The sequence below is a fragment of the Neovison vison genome, chromosome 12 (genome assembly GCF_020171115.1).
Source record: "Neovison vison isolate M4711 chromosome 12, ASM_NN_V1, whole genome shotgun sequence".
Classification (NCBI taxonomy): domain Eukaryota; kingdom Metazoa; phylum Chordata; class Mammalia; order Carnivora; family Mustelidae; genus Neogale; species Neogale vison.
The window spans coordinates 124620888-124645835 of record NC_058102.1 but is presented as its reverse complement, the minus strand read 5'-3'; the positions used below and the strand labels follow the sequence as shown (position 1 = coordinate 124645835).

Here is a 24948-nt window from a genome sequence, read left to right as displayed (position 1 = left end):
CCATTAATTATTGATTAAATATAGACAGTTACCTTGCTAGCACATATTACCCTTGTTTCATAGATGAAGAAAGTATTAGAGGCAGGATTCACATTGCCTCATTTATTCTAAGGAATCTGTATGTCCCTCGAACAACATCAAGGTGTCTTTGTGGAAGAAACTGGTCAGAGATTCTAAGTTCTGTTTGTGAGTCTTCGAGGTTGTCTCTCTTTTGTGAAGCAGAGTTAACCTTTTGTCTAACCTTTACAAAATGCATTGTCATAGCAGTTCAGTCCACCTTCTTTGAGTTCTACAGTTGCCTTCATTCCTACGCCAACCTGTTCTCAGGAAGCAATATATTCTAGCAACCAGGGCTTGCCCTAGTTTGGACCCTGGGCCTTCCCTCCACTTGTGCTTCTGTACTAAGTTATGGTATAGCCAGTCCTGGAAAGACCTTGGAGGACCCCTGAGTAAAAATTCCCCATTCTCCACCTAGGTGTGGGCTGAGGCAAGTTACCTCAAGTTTCTGAATCTCCATGTCTTCACCTGTCAAACTGAGATTGGGTGAAATCAGTGTCCCCCGGGGTCACTAGGAGGCAGCTACGTGGATGGGTGAGGGCAGGGGCGATGATCTGGTGTTCTTCTGGACCCCCTACTATCCATGCTTCAGCAGCGGAACATCTGTGCATGTGGGTGCACACGCAAACACACTCGACCTCACCTTATGCCCTGATTCTGGATGAGATTTTCTTTGAAGAAAAGGTTCTGTATCTAAAAATAGTTGGAAAAACACGGGGAAATAGTCCTTAATATGTCTTCCACCTCCAAATTTCCTTGGGCTAGGAGAGCCATTTTAAAGATAGACAATCCCACTATCTTTAATTGAACTAAAATCTAATCTTTAAAATTTATTGCCAAACATTTTTGAATTAGAAATTTCAGAAAAAAATCTGAAAGAGAAAAATCAGCGTCAAGATCTATGACTGAGCACTTTGAGGTGGTAAGCTAGAAGGCAAACTGCATGATTTCTATGCTTTTCAGCCAAAAAATCTGTAATTAAATTTCCTCAAGGTTCCAATTTTTAAAAAAGCATTTCTTCTCCTCTTTCTCCTCCTCCTCCACCTCCTCCTCCTCCTTCTGAGGTAAGTGTAAGATAATATTTACAATTGGAAGTCACTAGAATATACTTCGCAAAGGAAAAGTACCATTCCTTCGAGACATCGTGAAGTTCATCATTTTCCATCTGTTCTTTTTCTCCTGGAAGCTTGTCATGCCATTAATAGAACACACCTGCTGTTTCCTGCGTCTTTTCTTTTGTGACAGTCTGTGAACAAGGTGACCGGACACCAGAGGAAGAACAGAAGTGCTGGGCTACAAGGTTTGCTTTTGCGGGAGTTCCTTTTACTTTACATCTTTGGGGCAACTTATTTAAAACCCAAGCACAATCTTTAAGCACTTGCTGCATGCTTCAATGCTGCTCATTCATGGATGGGCTACCCATCAAGGTCATGACTTCAAGGGCTGACTTTCAAGCAGCTCTGTCCAACAAAACTTTCTATGAGGATGGAAATGTCCTCTCTTCGCTGAGCAGGACCGCAGCCACCAGCCGCACGTAGTTATTGAAAGGTGCCTCGCGTGACTAATGAACTGAGTTTTCAGTGTTAAGTAAGCCGGTTTAAACCTAAATCTGCAAGTGTGGCTCTTGATGACCCTGTTGGACAGTGTAGTTCTGGAGAATCAATAGAATTGGTAAAATCATCTTAGGTTCAGGGGATAGTAGGCAACAAGTTGTTTATTATTGACACTTGTATGGCTTAGGTTACAGATTTTTACATATGAAACCATTTTAAATTAAGTATTTCTTCAGTGCTTGGCACATAAAAGAGTCAAGGGGAGATGGAATGGTTGTAGTAGGTTTCACCCTACTCCACTCCTAGTCCCAGCAACTCAGGCATCCTGGGTGAGGTCCCTCATAAGTCTCCCCTAAGATTGGCAGATCCGTAGATTTAACTTTCCAGCTACCCCGGTCTTTGTGAGAGTTCTGAGTGAGGCACTATCTATGCGTGCTGCTATCTTTTTTCTTACTGCCAGTGCTTCTAGACTCAGCACCTCCTCCTCAGTGATGCCTCTGGCTTACAGACATCCAGCCTTTCTGCTCCCAGCCCAGGTTACTCCTGGACACCTCCCACAAAGTTCCCTATGACCCTTAGAGGTCTATGGCTATACGCACCACCCTGTAGCATGCTGACCTGACCTCAGTTAGGGCCCCATGTTCACTTATGGTTCCTAACACAGCAACACCAACTTGCAGCATGAGCAATTCCAGGGGTCAGAATCATGCCATGCGACACAGTTGAAGGGACCGAGAATGCATCACTCTGAGAATGTCATTAGATGTATACTGTTTATTAAACATGCTTCTCTATTGTGCCAGGCATGGAATGAAGTGCTTTGAATTCTCACTTCACCCTTGTAGCAACCACGTGTCCTATTTTTACACATTGTAGATGTGTCTGTAGGCTCAGAGAGGGTAAGTGACTTTCCCAAAGTCACACAGCTAGGAGGCAGCAGATCTACAATTTCCTATTTAAACTCTCTGGCTCTCAGGCTTATAGTTTTAACCACAAGGAAATTTATGATTCAAGAGGGACAGTTCTTTTAAATCAGTGCAGAGGGCAAATCTAAAAGGAACTGGATTTGGGGGGACTGCAGAGAAGGATTTTCTACTAATTCAAGCTCTTCACCACAAACACCTCACACTCTGTGAGGCCTGCTGTGCCCAGGAGCAGATCACAGCTGAGACCTCGTGCTGGCCCATCAGGGCGGTGGTAGAAGGCCTAGGAAAAGTAGGGGCTCATGAGTGATAGATGAACTCTCAGGGTCTTTCTGATTCAAATTTCTTCTGAATATAATTTCCTCTCTTGAGGACATTTACTGCCAATTTATTCCCATATGTCTACTTTTTTATTTTTCATGCAATTCATAAAGACCCTTCTTTTTCTGTGTGAAACCAGAATGTAATTTATTCATCACTCAAATTTGCAGCAAGCCTGTGTAAGGATCCACATCACGTTTCGCTGGGGAATAAAGAATGGCCTGGATCATGGAAACTCAAAGATGATTGCCAAAAGTATTTTAAACATTTGGCCGACTTTGTTTAGTTCTGTTAGATATTAATGACCGGTGACATGACAGTCAGGAGAAGAAGAATAAAATATCATTAGATTTCAAGTTATACAAGGAGCTCTTAAATCATTGAGATATGCTATTATTATTCTAATATACCCTTGGTGTTCTATTGTGCTCCTTAATTATTCTTGATATGCGTTGTATGTGCCAGGTATTAACTAGCATTTTGGGTTTCTTCACAAGTGCATTTTCTGTGTTTTGAGGGAAAAGGGACTGAATATCCTAAAAATACTTGTATTTTCAAAAAGTGTGTTGTCTGTGATTAAAATGTAAGCTCTATTGGACTTGTCACTGAGGATAACTTTATGGGAAACTATAAGATTAGAAAGATGTTTTCCTTCTGTAAGAACATTTGGGATTCACTTTGGGAAAGAGTAATTAATGCGTATCTTCATATTCCCTGTATGTGCCTATCCTACCTTCCTCCTCACCTCCTCCTGGTGCGGCGTGCCCAGCCCACGCAACTTGCACCAGGGTTTGGAAATGGATGTATACCTAATCCGAGTGGGCCTGACATCTACAGGTGCTTGCATGGAGATGGGCATACATCATGATTAGGGAGAAAGTTCTCATTCTTGAAATGATTGTCACAGGAGATAAGCCTTACAGAGGAAATGCTAGGCAAAGGGATGATGTATCTAAGGTAAAAGCTGGGCTGGGAAGCACTGAAAGGATTTTGTGATGGGAACAGGTGGGATATGTGTTTCAGAACACTGCGGGGCATGGAGTTTGATCGGGGAATTAAACAAGTGTGGATTTCTAGCCTGGGAGTCTAGAAGGAAGGTTGTTGCACTAGGCAGGTCTGGAAGAAGGTTAGGATTTCTGGGCAACGTAAAGAACGTGAGCAAGGAATGTTAAGCTGGGAAACTGAGGCACGAAGGAAGGGAATCCTGACCTTTTCAGTTTGCAGCAGAGCTAATAAAGGGGAGGAAACAGAGATCATAAAGAAAAGTGTGTGCTATACTGTGAAGACCGTTAAGTATCAGCGTGAACAGTTTGAAACCAGCTTATGAGGGAATGGAGGTCCATCACCTTTCCTCTCAGGAGACTGGTATTTTCCATGAACTCTTTCACATATTTTTGGCCTGTCTGTTCTCTACAGGGTTAGATCCTTGGTCATATTTATTTTGATTTATAGTATTAATGCTAAAGAGATTCTAGGTATATATTCTAGGTATGTTTAGTATGTTGTTAATGGTACATAAATCACTGTGACTATATAGCCCCCTTTATATATGTGTGTATATATATAATATATATATTATTTATAATTTACATTATAAATAGTATTATTTACAATATAATATATCTTATGCTAATATTCTGTAACAAATACAAGAAAAGTTTGGCTCAGTGGTTTCATGCATTATATATGTAATGTTAGTGTGCATGTGATTTCTAGAAATGGAGTTGGCTTAAGAGTACATTTGTTTAAAGCAGATTTTACAAATATCTTGATAATTTCAATTTGAGCAGATAATTAACATGTGGCCAAATCAGGGACTCAACTTTTGCAGAAATGAATTCAGCTCTAGAATCTCAGAACTGCCGGGACTCGGCTATCATTTCCCCTTTTCCCTTCCCTTTTAATTTGACAGAAGGGGAAATCAGGCTCAGTGCAAAGTCATTGGCAATGCCCGGGCTAAGATTCTGTTCTCTGTTATCTTTCTACCACCCTTCTTCTTCTTTTTTTTTTTTTTTTTTTTGAATATTATTTCTTTATTTATTTGACAGAGAGGGAGAGAGAGAGAGAGAACATAAGCAAAGGGAAGGGAAGAGAAAGAAGCAGACTCCTCGCTGAGCAGGGAACCTGATGTGGGGCTCCATCCCAGGACCCCGGATCAGGACCTGAGCTGAAGGCACACGCTTAACCAACTTAAGACGCTTAAGCACCCAGGTGCCCTTTCTGGCACCCTCCCTACACGAAGTAAGTGACCAATAAAAACAAAACGTTTTAACACCCATACACATTTACGGTGAAAAAATGTCAGAGGAAACGGATCCACATGGATCAGTTCCATAATCAAAACAGGGCCGTCCTACTTTGTTTATAGTATTTCATTAGCACATCTGCGAAGTTTCTAACAAACCAGTTATTAACTTATTACAAGTGGTACTGCCCCATTTTCCCTAACACAGGTTAACGTGTGGTGGTAATGGGAACAATAGGAGGCCGCGAAATGAGATCATTTCCTCCCGGCCCGGGGCCATTTTTTACTTTGAGATCCAGCCCCGAACAAACTTGGTCCCTGGAGCATCTTGGAGCAGCAAGGCCCCGGCACTGGGAGGGGCATAAGTACTCCTACCTTATGGTAACAGTAGATCCTGCTGGGGGCCGTTTGCTTTTTCTTTTTTTCTTTTTTTAAATTTTATTTATTTATTTGACAGAGACACAATGAGAGAGGGAACACAGCAGAGGGAGTGGGAGAGGGAGAAGCAGGTTCCCCGCAGGGCAGGGATCCCAATGCGGGGCTCGATCCCAGGACTCTGGGATCATGACCTGGGCCGAAGGCAGACACTTAACGACTAAGCCACCCGGGTGCCCCTGGGGGCTGTTTTCCAAGCTGAGATGCAGGGACGCGCGCTCGCCAGGACAGCGGCCGCCCCCGCCCACCAACCCCCCACCCCTCGGGTCCTGGCCGGCGCTGGGGCCCGGCTGCAGGGGCGCTGGCTTCTGCGCTCGTAACTGCGGGACCAGCTCGCGAGAGAAGGCGGATTGATCTCGGCAGCCCCGGCACAGGCACAACACCTGGCCCGTGGTACGTGCTCAAAACAAACGGTAGTAAGGTCTGCACACTTCGGACTCCAAGCAACGGAAAAGCAGGACGCCTGGAAGACGACTTTTTCTGGCGTCTAACCCGTGTTAATTCACTTTAGGGCAAAGGGCCATTTCGCCCTTTTTCCTTCCAAGGTCCCTGAATGCACTCTAGAAGGTAGATGGGGCGTCAACCAGGCTGCGGTTCCCTGGGGAGGCCCCACTGTTTTGTGCCCGTAGTCTCCCCGCGGCTAGAAGCCCTCCGAGCCGGTAGCGGCAGGAGAGGGGGAACTGAAACGCCGCGGAACCAGAGGCGAGGGAGCAGGGCGGGCGGAAGAAGGACGAGAGAGGACCGGCAGGCCTAGCTCCGAGGCGGCGGCGGCGGCGGCGTGGGCATGGAGCCCCTGCGCGTCCTCGAGCTGTATAGCGGCATTGGAGGCATGCACCAGGCGCTGCGAGGTGAGAGAGCTCACCCCGTCTCTCTCGGTTCGCGCCGCGCGGCTGGTCCCAGCTTGGGTGCGGGGGAGGGGCGAAGCGACGAGGCGCCGGGGGGGGCGGAGTCTGGAGCGTGCGGTGTGTCTGTGCGGCTGGGGGAGGGGGGCGCTCTCGGTCGTCGTGGAAACCGCCCTGGCGCGTAGTTGGGCGACTCGGGGCGGAGACTCCCTTCCTCCCTCCCCGAGGCTTTCCCCAGGGGCCCGCGCGGAGTCTGTGTGGACTCGGTCTGTGAGTCCTGACCCGCGGGGCGAGGCTGGAGAGTCAAACTTAAGAGGGTACGGGCGAAGGGGGTTGGGCGAGCCCCTAGCTGGGGCCAGGCCCGGGTTCCCAGTGTGGGGCCACCCAGAGGCGTGGACACCTGCTTCTTTACCCGCCCCGCCCCCAGGACGTGGCGGCTGGATGGGGAGGTCGACGGTGGGGCTCCGCCGGTGAGGGGTATCTTCAAAGGGATAGCTAAGGCGCAGTGGACGTTAGGGGAGCGTCGGTGAACTGGGGAGGGACAGCCTAGAGGGAAAACCTGTTCCTTTCTGATCGCTGGAAAGAAACAGCTGCGTGTCATGTCCGGCTACATTGAGGCGCCTGAAGAGCTGCCTTGAAACTTGGTTGTGACCTTGGGCTGGTTCCTTTACATCTTCGAACCTGTTTCCTGGCCTTAAAAAGGGAAAAGGGGATTTTCCAGAGAAGGATTATTTTGAGGATCAAAGATAAGGCGGGTGAAATGGTTAATAGTGCCTCATGCATTGTAGCCACCCCAAACATAATAAATTATTCCTATCGCTGTTACTTGTATGCACCTTTTTCATTTTGAGGTTTTAAATATCTGTGGTGATAAGCTGGAACCGAAAGGTTTATTTTCGGTGATGTTCGCTCAAAAATAGTTCTTGAACTCTAGTTACTGTCTAGGTGCTGGAGATACAGAGTGACAAGTAGACTTCGAACATGCGTGTTTATTCTTAAATTACTATGACAACCACAACATTGAAACTTGCCTGCTTCCTTTTTTTAGTACCAAGGGCAACAAAAAAAAATTTTAGTGTAAGATACAATATATAATGAATTGAACATGAGTTTTCTGGGCATATGTATTGAGTTTTGAGTGTAGACTAGGGTAGTGATTTTATTACCAATTTTTATTTATTACCAATTTCTATTACCAGTTATTTGCTGGCTCTCTACATTCAGTTCTCTTATCAAAACTTAGCCAACAAGAAAACAAAAGGGGGGGTGCCTGGCTGGCTCAGTTAGAAGAGCATGGGACTCTTGATTTGAGGATCATGGGTTTCAATCCCATGTTGGGTATAGAGATTACTTAAATAAATAAACTTTAAAAAAAAAAAGAAAATTCTGGAACTCTTTATTCTTTGTTAATTTTGTAAGATTTCATAATGTCAGCATATTTTCCCATATCTTGAAACCCCTTAGTGAACATGATTTTAAAGTTTGCTTAGCACTTTATCATAAGGTATAATTCAACCACTCCTTAAGGGTTGAACATTTGATTATACCCCAATTTTTTTCAATATAAATGTGCTGCAATTACAGCCTTGAGCATAAATCCTAATTTTCTTTTTAACTGTGTTTTCTAAAAGTTGAATTAATTCATTTAACAATCTGAGACTATGTGCTAGTTATTAAGTCAAAAGTTAGGATAATTTTTTTAAAACTTGCTAGATAATATAGCAAATTGCTTTTCAGAGGTTTATGAATGCCTCCTTCGACTACATATTCATCAGGATTTATATTAGCCATTTTTAACTTTTGCTGATTTGTTTGGGGGAAATTGTATAATTTTAACTGGCATTTTTTTGGTTAGTGAAACAGTTAAGTATCTTCTATCAGCCAATACAAACTGAATTGGTACACATACTTCTGTTGCCACTGCTACATCCTGAATCTAAACTTTTTTAGAATAGTTTCCCAATTACTCCCCTATTTCTACTTTGCTTTCCTGCTCCACCCTATCTCCACATAGGCAGAGAATGATCTTTTGCACAGTAAACTGAATCATGTCATTCACTTCCCTGCTTGCATGGATTCCCTTTGAGGTTTTGAGTCATAGTCCTATCTTCTTAGTCTGCCTGGGAGATCTGGCCTCTGCTGCCGTCCCTTCCTTTTTGTTCTGGTACTGCTTCTAGCATAGAACCACACTTGTGATACGCTTTCTGCAGATGACTGCTGAGTTGATTATTGAGTTGGTAATCATTCTACCATTATGTTGATAAAAGCATAGTTTGCCAGCCCCAATTTTTGTATAATATGGAACTCTTTGTTGCAAACCCATAATCTATTCTCTAGTTAACCTAAGCAGGAAAAAAAAACATATACACTAAAGGACATTTGGAAGCTCACAGAATCTACAGGACACCCAACGAACAGGTTAGGTGAACAGAAGCATTCCTCAAATCATATTCTAGGCCCTGCCCCTCTACAAAGCTATGTGCTGACATCACAACTTTCATCAGTGTGCTGGGGCTGGATCTGAGAAGTGCCATCCCTGTTTTTCTCTGAAGGGTAGATGCTTCTATCATCTCTGTCACGAAAATGATGGGTTTTTCATTTGCTGCCTTGTGTTACTACTTCTGAATTAAAGTACCGTATGGATGCATTTGATTGGTGAACATTAGATCCCACTGCCAGCAGAGGAAGCTGGGAAAGTGAGTTCTGGCTTCTGTTTTGGAAAGAGGGGACTCAAAATATGGTAAATTTTCAAATACAGAAAACATAGGCAAGATTCATAATGGCCACAAGTATAACAAATAGCTTTCACATTTTTCAGTACATGTTGCCCCGTATAGGAAGAAGCACTTAGTATTTCTTTGATATTATTTATGCCTGCACAGTTTGTAAAGTCTTGGATAATGAGAATCTTCCAAGTGAAAATATCTCCTTTCAGAAAGCAGTAGAAGTAGTTTCATGGGTTATATATTGGTGGGGCCTGCAAGGAACCTGCAAATATGAATAGGTACCAAATAGGATTTTTTTTCTTATGAAGTATAATATTAGAGAACGAATAAAATGTGGTGTAAGGTAGTGAATAAAGAAAGCTCTAGCTGATTACTATCATATATATGGTCAACTACTGAGACATCCTTAAAAGTAAAAAGGCTTGCCCTACCAAATAATTTCTAAAGGTCTTTTAAATTAATTTTGACTTTTAGTCACATAACAGTCATATTTAGTAGGAATTACTGAGCCTCAGTATTTTCTCTTAAAATGTCAAGCGATTTGTCACTCATTATTTTCTGAATTTCTTTTATCTTTATTTCTCAATGACTTCTATGCCAACTTGAGGCCCTACTGAACCACTTTGTAATTAGGTGTGCTTCTAACTGAATCGGGCAAGTATATTATGATTAAATGTAGATCTGAATGTTACCTGGGGATGTTTTGGGAATATCAGTTGTAGGGAGCTAGAATTTGAACTGCTTGATTTTTTTTTTTAAATATTTATTTTTTCCTTGGGATTGTAAAAACGCCCTCTTCATGCCTCTTTTCCCATAGTTGTTCTTAAATAACTTGTTGCCAGAATTGAAGTGAAGTGAGGTAAAAATTTGTCCCATTTGAAAATATGTATCTTTTGTTCTCTGTTAGTTATAGGACTCACTAGATTATTTTTTTCCAAACTTGAAATACAAAGGTGAAATAGGTGGGATGAGTTCTGTATATTCAACAAAGGAGAACCCTCACTTTCCATTGGATGATAGAATTACCTCTTTTCTGTGATGAGAATGCTTACTTCACTGCAGAATATGACTATTTTCCATAGATCAGATGACTTCCCCTGTCCTAATGTGTTGATGACCAGTTCAATTTGTATTATGAGCTATCCGTGGGGGCTTTTAGGGGCTCAGTAAATAGTACCCCTCTTGGTAATTTGGAACAAAGAGAGGAAGAAAACAGAGGAGTAAGTCAAATAGGAAATACAAATCTGTATGATTTTTATTACTAATAAAGGCTGAATTGGAGGATGTAGGTAGTGAGAGGACCAGATGGGCAGCCAGTGTTCAGCCAGACAGTGAGGGAGCATCTTTCAGGTGGGTAGCTATTGCCCAGGGGGAGGACTGGCGGCGCTGAGCAAGCATGCCTAGTTTATTTTTCACAAATTAGCCAGTTAGAGAAGTCAATCTGCTTTCCATGGGAGAAGAGATAGGATGGGTGAGGGTTTTAAAATGAATAGAAACCACTCACTCGGAAGAAACGTCAGTAGGGGAACACATACACTCACCTGCCAGATGCTTTTAGGAATCATTCAGATGTCCCCATTTTTTAGTTTTGCAAATGCTGTCTCGTTCTTTTAATATTTGATATTTAAATCGCCTCTGACAATCATTTGGTACTGTCGAATCATTTGAAATACGGTAGTTTGTTTTCATAGTAGCTTGGTCTTAAATCAGTATGTTTGTAGCACTATGAGATAGTAACAGCAGACAGTGTTTATGCAGGACTGTCAAGAGCACAGATTTATCGTCAGAAAGCCTGGTACATCCTAGCTTTGTGAACTTGGGCAAAAACTAAACTTTCTGTGCCTCAGTTTCCTGTTCTGTAATAGTACGTATCTCGAAGGGGAAGTGTGAAAATTGTAAATAAATGAAAATCAAGCTGCCGATAGTGCTTGGAAGTGGTTAAGTGCTCAGCAAATATGAGCAGTTATTAACAAAAATCTTAAAGTTACAGAAAGTTATTACATGTTAAAAATGGCTTTAGAAGAGACTGATGATTAAATATTCGAGGTTGTGAAAGAGCTTTCAGACTAGATTTGAATTATTCAGGAATAGATCAGTGAAGGAAAGAATTATTTATAGCCACAGAAGATGACATGGAATGAATATGTATGAAGAGGTGAAAGAGAAGGGCAATGAAGAGAGAAGAAAATTCTATTTTGCCCTCTTGATTCTCTAGAAAGCTTACTGATCCACGAGGGAATAGATTTCCTAACCTGAATCTGCTTTGTGTTCATTTCCCTGCCCTCCTATTCAATGATTTTGGAATTACTCCATCTATTTCTCTGAGTGATAAAATTAATACCATTATTTAGGAGTAAGGCAGAACGGCATGTATTAGCTGCATGAATACTAGAAAGCTATTTGACTTTCTAAGCCCAGATACCCTCCTGTGAGACGGATACCGTAATACCTTCTCATAGGGTGTGTGAATGTTAACTGAAACAGTTGATGTATGAAATATTGTGTAGGTACTTGGTAAAATCTTAGCTTCTTTTCTTTTTCCCCACCTTGTTTTGTAACTAGCTTTCCTTACTTAATTGTATGGGATGTCCTTATCGATTGAAATCAGGATAATACTACTAACAGTTTGACAGGAGGATTTAATGAAACTGTATACATAGAGCTAGTAGAATTCCTGTGTATAGTATATAAGTAATACTGCTGATTACTTAGGAAGTTGAACATTTTCATATACTTACTTGTATTTATTTTGTGACTTGTTCATGTTGTCATTGGCATATTCTTTTTTATAATTGGTGATTTGCTGTTCAGTTTTGTTACGATATTTTTTCCCTGCAGGATTTTGGTAGATGATAGTTTTTCAGATAGTTAAGAAGGGAAAGATTATATCAGACAGAAAGAAAGTTCCTGTGCACACACAGACATGAAATAGCATGGTCTATACAAGTATGGGGAGCTACAGGTTTTAAAATATCATTGCAACTTAAGTGCTCCAAAAAAGTAGATGTTTAGGAGGTACCAAATCATGACATGCCGTACAACCTGATAAGGTGCTTGGATTTTTATCTCCTAGGTCTGGTTAGCAAATGAAAGTTAAAGAACCTGTTGATTAGGTTCTAGAAATTGTACCATGTGACCAGACGTTGGTAGTGGTGGGGAGTAGGGTATAGAGGCATGGTGGACAGGTAGGAAATTATTGTTCAGAGATAATGAATTTAGGCAAAGCCAATGAATGGAGAAGATGACTCAGGTTATATATACAGGATCTAAAAATCAGCAAAACTGGTAGTCATTTGGGTGTTAGTTACCGAGGTTTCTAATGTGGGTGATTTATCAACTGGAATAGTCCTAAATCAAGGTGGGGGGAAATAATAGGTTCCATTTTAGAGTCACAGAGTTTGTCCATATGACCCACAGAAACGCCACATAGGCGGCTGCTTGTGCATTTTGGTCCGGGGATCAATGTGATTAGAGATAAACGTTTGTTTCTGTATACGTGTCGAGTGTAAAGAGGACCAACGGTATGGAATACTGAGGAACAGTGACATTGTGGGGCTGGGTAGAAAAACAGTATTCACAGAGGGAAACCGTGTAGGAAAAATTCGAGAGCAAGGAGAGCCAAAAGAACGCCATGCCATGAAGGTAAAGCGAGGAGAGGATTTCAAGGAGTGATCTGATATTGTAGACCCAGGGGAACTAAGGACCAAAATGAATTCTTGGGTTAGTTGCCATTTCCTGGCTGGTATCCTATGTAATTGTCTTCTCAGGGATATTAATAAGTTTGCCTTGATGGTCAAGTAAGTTTCGGAAACTCTTCATACGGTATTGTCCCACGAGAGTCTCAGAACACATTAATATACCAAAAGTGGTGGGAAGCCCTGCAAAACGGGTACTGTGTGGTTTAAATCTGCACTTCCTGTATGTATTTGAGCCATGAATATGCTTTTTTTTTTTTTTTGCACATGGGGAAGAGGATCACACTTACTAGCATCATGTAAAATGACGTTCCTTAGAGCATGTGTTGGGAAATGCCTGCTGGGGAACAGGAGGGCCCTGAGGGAGCTGTGGGAGAAGGGCGGGGGCCAGTGAGTGTGCGAGTGAGAGGAAGTGCCGGGGCTCCGCACAGCACCAGCGTGCATCACCTCTGATGATGCTGAGGGCGCTGACCAGCTCTCTGTAGTTTTTCGATAAGGCTAGATTTGTTCATGTTCTCATTATCTTTTTTGTTTGTTTGTTTGTTGTTTGTTTTTTGTTTTTTGTTTTTTTGGGTTTTTTCCTCCCTAGAGGTGTGCAGAACTGAGCTCCTGGTTCTCCTTACCCTTCAGAACTTCATGCTCTCGCAGCCTTCCTCCTCCCAGCAACGGGTGTCTCCATTCTTCCGGGGGCCCACCCCCCGAGTCTTGGAGTCACCTCTGTTTCTTCTCTTTGACTTACTTCAGCAAATTCCATGGGATCTCCCTTCAAACTTGATTTATAATTCGATCATTCCTCTCTGCCCTCACCTTTACCATCTCACCCATAATCTCACTCTTGTTTTGTCAGACTTAATTGATGGGCCAGCCCAGATTCACTTGACAAAACCTGCCTCCCAGGCCCTGAGCTGCTTGTTCGGCGTAGTCCCCCGACTCTGCTGTTGTGGCCTCACCCCGTAACGCTGCCAGTCCACGCTTCATGACATGCTCAAGCCACCCCCAGTGTCTGGACTGAAATGTTGCTCCAGAGGCTGTCCGGAGGGGTTGGATATCAGAACCCTAAGTGGAGAGGAGAGGAGAGGAGGAGTCACGCCTGTACAATAATTGAAAATACATACCTATTGGTCTCTGCCCCCTGATCCTCCTAAAACCCTTATAACTCCCTCAGTGATAAGAGCACTAGGAGCCCCTTTTGTTCTCAGATGTAGTCTTTGACCCTGCTTCCTGACACAGAGCTCCTAAATCCCTTGGAATTTTCTAGGGGGCAGGACTGTCTTTTGTTCTAATGAGACAACTCTTGCTCTGCTCCCAGATTGCTTCAGGACGGGGGCTGGTCACTAGAAAGACTAAGGGTAGTGAGAAGCTTGGAACTTTCAGCCCCACCGCCTAACCTCTGAGAGGGAGAGGGGCTGGAGATCACGTTGTTGATTGATCATGCTTATGTGAATAAACCTCCATAAAAACCCTAAAAGTTGTTCAGAGAACAACTGGGTTGGTAAACACATCCACATGCCGTAGGGATGGTGCACCCCAGCTCCATGGGGACAGAAGCTCCTGAGCTCTGGATTCTTCCAGACATTACCCTGTGTATCTCTTCATCTGGCTGTTCGTCGTGTCCTTTACTATATAATAACTGTCAAACATAAGCATTGTGTGAGTTCCGTGAGGTGTTCTAGCAAATGATGGAACCCAGGGAGGGGGTTTTGGGAACCCTGGATTGGTAGCCAAGTCGGACAGAAGTTGTAGGTAACCTGGAGCATGTTGGTTAGTACTTGCAATTGGTGTCAGACCTGGGGCAGTCTTATGGGTCTGAGCTCTTAACTTAAGGCCAACTCCGGTTAGCGTCAGAATTAAAGTGAACCGTGGACATCCAACTGGTGTCAGAAGTGTTGTGAGTATGTAATAGTGTGTGAGTAAAGGAGAACCACAGGAGGGTTTTCCTACACATGCCTCATGGGGTGACTTCTGATCAGGAGGAGACACGATGAGGAAGGAGTCAGCAGATATATCCTGTCTCTTCCTCCCCCTACCAGTGTTCCCTGCTCAAGTACACATGGAGATGTGGGAAGTGTTGCTTTAGATCAGACAGCGTCAGGGCTTCTGTCACCTTCCATTCATCCCTCCTCCTGCCTTTGAGGAGTGAGACATGTAACCACAGTTACCTGGGTTTTCTTGTGAAGCGGTGGCCAGTGGAGTACTGTACTGCCTTTTGTTTGCTTTCCCTCCTCCCTGCCTCACTACCCCTTACTCTTGCTACTCTGGGATTTTGCCTCCCAGAAAGAGCATCTGCAGCTAAGCTTTGCCTTGGGTTCTTTCTTAGGAGACCTGGGCAAAGGATTACTGCAGTAGCGTTTTTACTGGTCTCCTTGCTTCTGCTCTGTCTCCTCTAGTTTATTTTGACTCCTCTAATGTCAGCGTGACCCTTTAGAAATGCAGTAGATTAAGTCATTCCTCTGCTTAAAACTTCTGAGAGGTTTCTTATATCACTCAGTGAAAGCTTAAGTCCTCTGGCCATAGTCCTGGTTGGGCTAGAGCCAACCCCTTTCCCTCTGAGCACGTTTCTTGTGCTATCCCCCTGGCTTTCTCCATTCCAGGCTTGCTGGCTGTCTTAGTAAGTTAGTAAGTTTGTGCTGCTATAACAGTCCATAGACTGGGTGGCTTGTGAACCACAGACGTTCATTTCTCACGGTTCTGGAGGCTGGGAAGTTTGAGATCAGGATGGCAGTGCAGTTGAATTCTGGTGAGGGCCCTGCTCCATGTATCAGAGTCCCGACTTCACCTTTGTCTTCACATGGCGGAGAGCAGAGAGAGGAGGTCAGCTCGCCCATGACTCTTAGAAGGGCATCATCCTGTTCATCCAGACCACCTTCATGGCTTCATCTGAAGCATTAGGAGCCAGAGTTTCAACTAAGAATTTGGAGGGGCACGTTCAGTCTCTACCAGTCTTCTTGCTGATCCTCCTACACAATAAGCATGCTCCCAATCTCTGGGCCTTCGCAGTGTCTTTTCCTTCTGTTCTAGAAAGTTCTTCCACATATCTGCCTGCTCCTTCATCTCCTTCAGGTTTTTGCTATTGAGATATTCTCTAACCATCCTGTATAAAAATAGAACTAATCTCTTCTCCTACACTATTTAGCTTACTCTGTTGTTTCTTTTCCCATGATACTTTTCATTGTTAGATGTATTATGTACTTATTTATTTATCGTTTAGTTTTCCCCCACCCCACAAGGATATAAGTTCCATTATAAGATAGACTTTGTCTAGAACATTGCTTATGCATACTTGTTGGATGAATGTACAAATGAATAAATGAACTAGGGTCATGTTTGCTATGAAATATGGATAGCTTGAAGTAGATACCATTGTACTGTGATAAGTTTAAACTTAGTTATTAAATCTGAATCACAGAGGTCATTTTTCTTTGGGGGAGGGGGGTGAGCTAAGTCAGCATTTCCCAAAGTATGGTGCATGGGTAGTGTTGTTTTTTTTTTTTAAGATTTTTTTATTTATTTGTCAGAGAGGGAGAGCGAGCACAGGCAGACAGAATGGCAGGCAGAGGCAGAGGGAGAAGCAGGCTCCCTGCTGAGCAAGGAGCCCGATGTGGGACTCGATCCCAGGACGCTGGGATCATGACCTGAGCCGAAGGCAGCTGCTTAACCAACTGAGCCACCCAGGCGTCCCATGGGTAGTGTTTTGAAGTATGTTAATAGGTATCATGTAGGAGATAAACGTGTTCATATGTGTGTGTATGTGTCCATGTCTCTGTGTGTGTGTATGTGTGTGTGTTGGAGAGTGGCCAAATAAGTAGAATCACCGAGGGTTTTGTATGCATGATTATATGTGACATTTTAACAGATAACAGATTTTTTTTTGTGCTGCATGATAAAACGTGAAATTTTCTCAAAATCAAGTTTTTTGAGATAAGTTGGTTTGAACTCAATGTAGACTTTTAATCGTATGTTAAAATGAACTATGGTGAAAATAATGAAGTTGAAGGGTTTTATTTTTTACCTTTTATTCCTTTCAAGAGTTATTACTTCTTTGTATGGAAAATTGAAAAGAAAAGGTTCATATATGATAGCAAATCTGTAAGTAATTACAGAAGGATTATTACATAAAATAAGGAGATTAGGGTTGCATGTAGAATTCAGGATTTGTTGGTATCTAGAGCCTTTTTAGGATTGTGGCCTTTTGCTTTGCTGATGAAAGTTTATCAGGAATATTCCCTAAAAAGTGCTTTATAGAAATGGTGACAGTCAGTTCTTACCCTGCCTAAAAGCAAAAAGTTGCATCTCAGTTTTGGAAAATCTCAAATCTCAAATAGTTGAGATTCCAACTATAAGTACCATTACTTTACCTGGACCAATTGTTGCTTTTACTGTTATCCACCAGTTCTTTCCATTTTAGGACTTTAAATCAACACAAACTGAACAAAAACCCTTGGACTTAAGTAAAACAACTCCATCAGAGAGTTAGTCATAGTAGCTCTTTAGCATCCGTTAGTGAGTTTTTGTTTTTGTTCAAAGACAATAGTGAATTTAATAATCCCTTAGTACTTAATGAGTGAAACTCAAGTAAAAAGCAAGTGCCTGAGTCTTTTAGCACAAACGCAACCCTCATAGACTTTGGCACATGCCTTAATTATAGGAGAATTTGGGTCCAGGAAGAACCCATATTATGAAGGATTTATAGATACACAATCAACTAGGCTATGAAGTTTCATAGACCAAATTAGAGATAGTAAATAATTTTGCCTTGCTTACATTTTTCCTGAAAACCCTGAGATTTAGATGATTATTAAAGTACCAGAGTAATTTCTCTGCCTCTTCAGAGGCATTTTATTTCTGTGGCTTCCATTTACTTTGTGATTATTGTTGCTAAGTCATTTGTTTAAATTATATTCTTTGACTATTTAGATTTAATGACAGTCATTATTGATTTGACGTAATACTGACCATTTATCTGTACCTTGCTCTCCATCCAGTGAGATTTCTCTTGTTAATTTTGAAATGTCAGAATGTTGGTGACCATGGCTTGGGGGAAAAGATATAAATCAATCATTTTTCTAGATTGTTTTGTGGGTTGGCATTTTTAGTATTTGGCAAGGGAAACATACTTAAAATCCAGAGTTCTGCTTCTGAGAAGAGATCGTCTTTTACATTTCTCCTGTGATTGTAAAAGTCAAAGCGCCTTTGATTCCATTAAAAGAAAACAGAAAAACAAAGCCCAACCATATAAACGTATGCCTTTATAGACATATTTGTCATACATTCTTCAGTAAATATATTCATTTTCCCCAAACAAGTTATACTTCAAAAAGAGAATATAGCTTTATATTTTAGTATTAATTTAGGATCTTCGTATTTCTCAATTTACTATATTTTGAACAGCAAACTAATAAAATGTTGCTTTAATAAGTTACAGTAGCCTGAAAAAAAGGCAATACAAGTGTTAGATGCTTATTAAAGTCACTTGATGAATCTCCACACTGTTCTCCAAAGAGGCTGCACCAACTTGCATTCCCACCAACAGTGTAAGAGGGTTCCCCTTTCTCCACATCCTCTCCAACACATGTTGTTTCCTGTTTTGTTAATTTTGGCCATTCTAACTGGTGTAAGGTGATATCTCAATGTGGTTTTAATTTGAATCTCCCTGAGGGCTAATGATGCCTCTTACACTGTTGGTGGGAATGCAAGTTGGTGCAGCCTCTTTGGAGAACAGTGTGGAGATTCCTCAAGAAATTAAAAATAGAGCTTCCCTACGACCCTGCAATTGCACTCCTGGGTATTTACCCCAAAGACACAGATGTCGTGAAAAGAAGGGCCATCTGTACCCCAATGTTTATAGCAGCAATGGCCACGGTCGCCAAACTATGGAAAGAACCAAGATGCCCTTCAACGGATGAATGGATAAGGAAGATGTGGTCCATATACACTATGGAGTATTATGCCTCCATCAGAAAGGACGAATATCCAACTTTTGTAGCAACATGGACGGGACTGGAAGAGATTATGCTGAGTGAAATCAGTCAAGCAGAGAGAGTCAATTATCATATGGTTTCACTTATTTGTGGAGCATAACAAATAGCATGGAGGACAAGGGGCATTAGAGAGGAGTAGGGAATTTGGGTAAATTGGAAGGGGAGGTGAACCATGAGAGACTATGGACTCTGAAAAACAATCTGAGGGGTTTGAAGTGGCGGGGGGGTGGGAGGTTGGGGTACCAGGTGGTGGGTATTATAGAGGGCACAGCTTGCATGGAGCACTGGGTGTGGTGAAAAAATAATGAATAATGTTTTTCTGAAAATAAATAAACTGGAAAAAAATAAAAATTAAAAAAAAATAAAAAAATTAAAAAAACATAATAAAATTAAAAAAAAATACAAATGAATCCTAAGGCCAAAACACTTAAAAAAAAATAAATAAAGTCACTTGATAGAATTGATGAAAAAATCATACAGATGAATTTAAAGACTTAGAAATAATTTTCAGAGGGATGACCTTGCAGTTACAGGGATTAGATACCATTGTAAGCAAACCTTCTGGAAATTACTTTACAGAATAATGGGGAAGAGAGCTACTTTGTGGAGATCACAAATCAAGACTTATATCTCACTGTATTAAGAAAGGGGACTATTTGGACTTGGCATCCATAATGCTGCTAGAATCCCAGAAGTCGCAAGGGTGGAAAACATTGGGAAATACTGAAAACATACTCATTTATTCATTCAGCATGTAAGTTTTGAGTGGTTTATGTGTCATTTACTTTGCTGCACAGTGGGAATATAGCAGTAACAAGACAGCTCTATTATTTTCCTTGAGATTATGGTTTACTGGGAAATACTGATGCGACACAAATGAAGAAAATTTCAAAATAAAAATGACACATGCTCTTCATGCATAGTAAACACTGTTGAGAATTTGTATTGTATCTTTTCAATATTTATTTGACAGGTCTTCATTAACATTAAAATAATTTATAGCTTTCTTTTTTCAGTGAGAAAATTTTGAGGTTTTCCTTGTTACTAAATATATTTGTAAACTTGGTTTTTTAATTGTTGTGTGATATTTCATTTTATGAAAGTTCCATTTGTTCAAAGCAATCAACTTTTTAGGATATGTAGGTTGCTTATAATTTCTCACTATTATAAATAAAATAGCATTTATCCTTCATATAAATCTTTTCTTCACATCTCTGTTATTGCCTTCCATACTGGTTTCCTGTTGCTGCTGTAACGCATCACCACAAACTTAGCGGCTTAAAGCAATACAAATTTGTTATCTTATAATGCTGGAGATCAGAAGTCCTAAAATCAAGGTTTTGCCTGAGGTGTTTCCTTCTGGAAGCTTGAGGGGACAGGTGTTTCTCTGCCTTTTCGAGCTTCTAGAGGTCACCTGTGTTTCTTGACTTGTGACTTCTTCCTCCAACTTCAAAACCAGAAGTCCAGCGGCATCTTCCAGTCTTTCTGACCTCTGCTTCTTTCTTCCCTTCTCCTTCTCTGACTCTAACCTTCCTCCATCCTTCCTGTGATCACACTGGGCCTTACCCACATAACCTAAAATAATCTCTTTTTAAGATCTTTAGTCATATCTGTTGCTAGCTAAGGTAACATTATTGCAAGTTTCGTGGGTTAGGATGGAAACAATTCTTTCTGGGGCAGGGTGTTCACTGTTCTGCCTACCACACCTTAGGGTATGTGCCCAAATACAAAATTGCTAAGTCCTAGCGGTTTTGAAGGCTTTAGATACAAACTGCCAAACTGCTCTTTCAAACACTGAACCCTCCTTTGCCACGCCTGCAGTGAGGGTTCCTGTCACACTTTCTTATTTTAAAAAGTCTTTGGACTTTTGATAATAATCATAGCAAAAATTTATTGAGTAATTACCATCTGGGCAGCACAAGTGTAAGCTTTATAGATATTAGCTAATTTAATCCTTGGAACACTGTACGACATAGGTACTTTATTGTCTCTTTTACGGATAAAGACACTGAGGCTTGATGAAGTCAAGTAACTTGCCTAAGTCACACAGCTGGAAACAGTGGAGCTAAACTTAAAACACAGGCAGAGGAAGAGCTGGATAGTTAGATACCCATATCCTGAATCTTTCTGAGGACCAGTGAACACACACACACACACACACACACTCTCTGAATAAAAAAATCTCTGTAGGGTGTGCCTGTGATACTCTTGATTTAAAAAAACAGTGATAGCTAATATGTCTTGAATACCATGTGGCTTAATGGAAAGAGGTTTGCAGAGAAATGTGTAGTCGGTAGGAGACTCAAAGGAAAATGAGGAATGAAGTAATTGAAGTGTTTTTTCCTTTAAGGTCTTAGGATAGATTTTTCTTTCTGGTTCAGAGCAAAATTGTAAACTTAATTCTTTCATTGTTTTATTTTTTAAATAAAATTTAAATTTACTTGAGAGAGAGAATGAGTGAGAGAGAGCGAGCACGAGAGAGTGTACATAAGCAGGGGGTGGGGTGGAGGGGCAGGGAGAAGCAGACTCCCAGCTCAGCAGGGAGCCTGATGCGGGGCCTGACCCCAGGATTATGACCTGAGCCACAGGCAGGCAGATACTTCACTGACTGAGCCACCCAGGTGCCCCTAAACGTAATTATTTTAGAGGTGCCTATAGCAGAAATTCAGGGTAGGCTTAAAACTCTTAAGTCAATAATGATGAAAATAATAAGCTTTAAGGAAAGTCTACTATATAAAGGATAAAGGGACTCAGAATGGCAGGACAAATTTAGAGAGGAGTTTTTAGTTTAATTTTTGGGATCTTTATGATTGATAACGTAATTTTATTTTTACAAGTCTTTTTATCATTCGTAGTTGGTTAGGTAGAGAGGAGTGGCGCATATATCATTTCTTCATTGACTTCCATGAGTATATCAGAAATCATCATCTTTAAAAAAAAGAAGTGATCATCTTTTAAGTTACAAGAAAATATCAGCAAATATGTTTTGACATATTTTTGGTGGTGAATCATTCATAGATTTTCAATCATTCAATGTAAATTTATGTAAAACAAAGTGTTCTTTAAACCTGTAATAGGCTGGATCACATGTGTTTATATTGCTTATTCATTAAACCATTTATATAAATGTTTTTAATCACTGGTATTGTCTTTAAGAGATTAAGAGGAAGGTCTAAATGTCATAGGAAAAATGGAGAAGACAGATTTATATCCTTTGAATTCTAAATATGTAAATAGGTAGCTTTCAACTCATTACATTTTTGGCCATATGCCATACTTGTTGATCTCTAAAGAACTATGACAATGTAGTTTAATTCTTGTTTTTTATTCTTTTGGCTGTTACTGAGTTAGTGGCATAAAATAACACATTGAGTTATGACTGTATACTGGTGTGTTTGTGTGTGTGTGTGTGTGTGTGTGTCCTTACAGACTAATGGGCATGTTTTGAGAATATGTCCAAACCTTTCTTATCTGACCTTGATACCTTCCCTTTGTGGGATATCTCAGGGTCACAACTAAGAGAAATATTGAATTATTTTGTTCCAAGATAAAAATAGTTTTGTTTGTTTGCTTTGACTGATTGTAAAAGCATTTCATTCTTATTGTTAAGAAAAAGACCAAATAATCCAAAAAGTTTAAGGAAAGAAATAAAAGTTACCTCCAAATTCTCTCTACCACCAACAGATAGCCCCTGTCAACATTTACTGTTTTTATCTTTTTTTTCTTAATATAGGTACATACCTATACACTATACAAAACTTGGATTATTACCAAACAGGATAGTTAGTAACTTTTTTTGGTACTTAAAAAATCTGTATCACTCCACATTAGTGTATATGGGTATCATTTCTAATATGGCAGTCTTACACTTATATAGTTCAAATATCTCCTTAGCATAAATTGTCACAAGTGGAATGGCTAGAAGTAGTGATAGAAGAGTTGAATCCATGTACACTACAGCCAGCATGACGAAGAGCACATTTTTTCAAATGTGCTCGTACTAGACAGTGTTCATCTTATAAAACCTTTCCTAGTCTGATAAGCAAAACTGACTAATGTGGATTTCTGTCATTATTGATGAGGTGCAGTAGCATTTTATGTTGACTGATAATATAAAATTCTTTATTTTGAATCGCCTGTAATTGAAATTTCTATTTTGACTGCTTTTACTTTTAGAACTTGAATTTTTGACTAATTGCTAAGACCATTCAACTGAAAATACGTGTTTCTTAGAAGACACTGGGGATACAGCTTACAGATGGCTCTCTATGTGTTTGGTGATTTAGAATACATGTATAGGATAAAGTAATTAGGTAGACCTATAATGAAGTCCTTGTCTCCCAAATTGGGACTCTTGCAAATATTGCCTCAATTTATGATACTTGGGGAGTGTTTGATCAAGAGAAGTGTTTCTGTTATAAAGATACATAGTTAATTAATTTCTTATTCACAAGGCTTTGGGTGTTCGTGTTGTTCTGCTTGCTAGGATGGAATTTGAAATGCAGTTCCTTATAGTGATGAGTGATATTTAAGTGTGTGTTCTCTTAAATACCTGTTAGAACTGTTATTTCCAAGTTACAGAAGACAATCCAAACTGTTTTACATAAAAGTTGTTAATACTCATGTAATGACTAAGATCAAATATAGGCTTGGTTTGGGGTACAGCTTAAAAGGGCTCAATTGTGTTACCAGGCATCAGTTTTCTTTCTCTGTGTAGTTTTAGTTTAGTTTTGTAGTTTAGTTTAGTTTTGTTTTGTTCTTTCTGGATTGGCTGCATTTTTTTTTAAAGATTTTTATTTATTTATTTGACAGACAGAGATCATAAGTAGGCAGAGAGGCAGGCAGAGAGAGGTGGGGGAGCAGGCTCCCTCCTGAGCAAAGAGCCTGATGCAGGGCTCGATCCCAGGACCCTGAGATCATGACCTGAGCCGAAGGCAGAGGCTTAACCCACTGAGCCACTCAGGGCGCCCCTGCATTTTTTTTTTTTAAAAGAAGTTTTTATTTATTTATTTGAGAGAAACAGAGCAAGCACAAGCAGGGAAGGGGGACAGAAGGACAGGGAGAAGCTGACTCCCCACTGAGCAGGGGGCCCAATGTGGGACTTGATCCCCAAACTCCACAATCATGACCTGAGCTGGAGGCAGAGGCTTAACCGACTGAGCCATCCAGGTGCCACGTGGGTGCATTTTTATATAGACTCTCCCCTTTATATAGACTCTCCCACATCAAGAAGGTTGTGTAGTAGCCACTAACTTGTATCCTTGATATGTGTAGCTTATAAATAGTATGTCTATGGAACACTGACCATCTCTCTTGATAAGGTTCTAAAATACAGACTTTTCTATAAGAAACAAAAATAAATGAAGGTTTATCTTTCTTTCAAACAAAATATAAGCAATCTAATATCACTTTCCAATCTTAAAACCTACCAAAACTTGATGAAGGAAACATTTCTTTATCTTAGGACAATAAATCACTTAAAAATACCAAGCACTTTTTATAAAAGGGACTTATGAACACTTAGTAATCATTAGAAGATCTTGCATGAAAACCTGAGAAGTTAGGGTTTGTCTTTTCTTTGGTAATCATTATCAATATTTGTAGTTTGACACTTGTTTTATGTCAGGAACCACTGAGGCTATCGGGTAACACTCCAGCCATCATTCCAAAGGAAAACCGGAGCTTCCTTTTTTTTTTTTTTTTTTGTTATTTTTTAATTTATTTTTTATTTATTTTCAGCATAACAGTATTCATTATTTTTGCACCACACCCAGTGCTCCATGCAAGCCGTGCCCTCTATAATACCCACCACCTGGTACCCCAACCTCCCACCCCCCACCCCTCAGATTGTTTTTCAGAGTCCATAGTCTCTCATGATTCACCTCCCCTTCCAATTTCCCCCAACTCCCTTCTCCTCTCTAGCTCCCCATGTCCTCCATGCTATTTGTTATGCTCCACAAATAAGTGAAACCATATGATAATTGACTCTCTCTGCTTGACTTATTTCACTCAGCATAATCTCTTCCAGTCCCGTCCCTGTTGCTACAAAAGTTGGGTATTCATCCTTTCTGATGGAGGCATAATACTCCATAGTGTATATGGACCACATCTTCCTTATCCATTCATCCGTTGAAGGGCATCTTGGTTCTTTCCATAGTTTGGCGACCATGGCC

At 40.8% G+C, this 24948-nt stretch overlaps 1 protein-coding gene across 3 annotated transcripts in view; it reads left to right on the top strand.

Moving 5' to 3' along the window:
* Positions 1-24948, top strand: part of TRDMT1 (tRNA aspartic acid methyltransferase 1) — a 65314-nt gene that overhangs the window by 3913 nt on the left and 36453 nt on the right. The window contains exon 1 of one of the 3 annotated variants that reach the window (XM_044226475.1): positions 5027-5095. The exons of 1 other annotated variant lie outside the window; for it this stretch is intronic. Coding sequence is in view for 1 of the 2 variants with exons in the window: in XM_044226473.1 (XP_044082408.1) it covers positions 6319-6382 (64 nt within the window). In the remaining variant the exon portion in view is untranslated. Of the gene's footprint in view, positions 1-5026; positions 5096-6198; positions 6383-24948 lie in introns of those variants that run through there. One more of the 3 variants, XM_044226473.1, reaches the window with a different exon arrangement.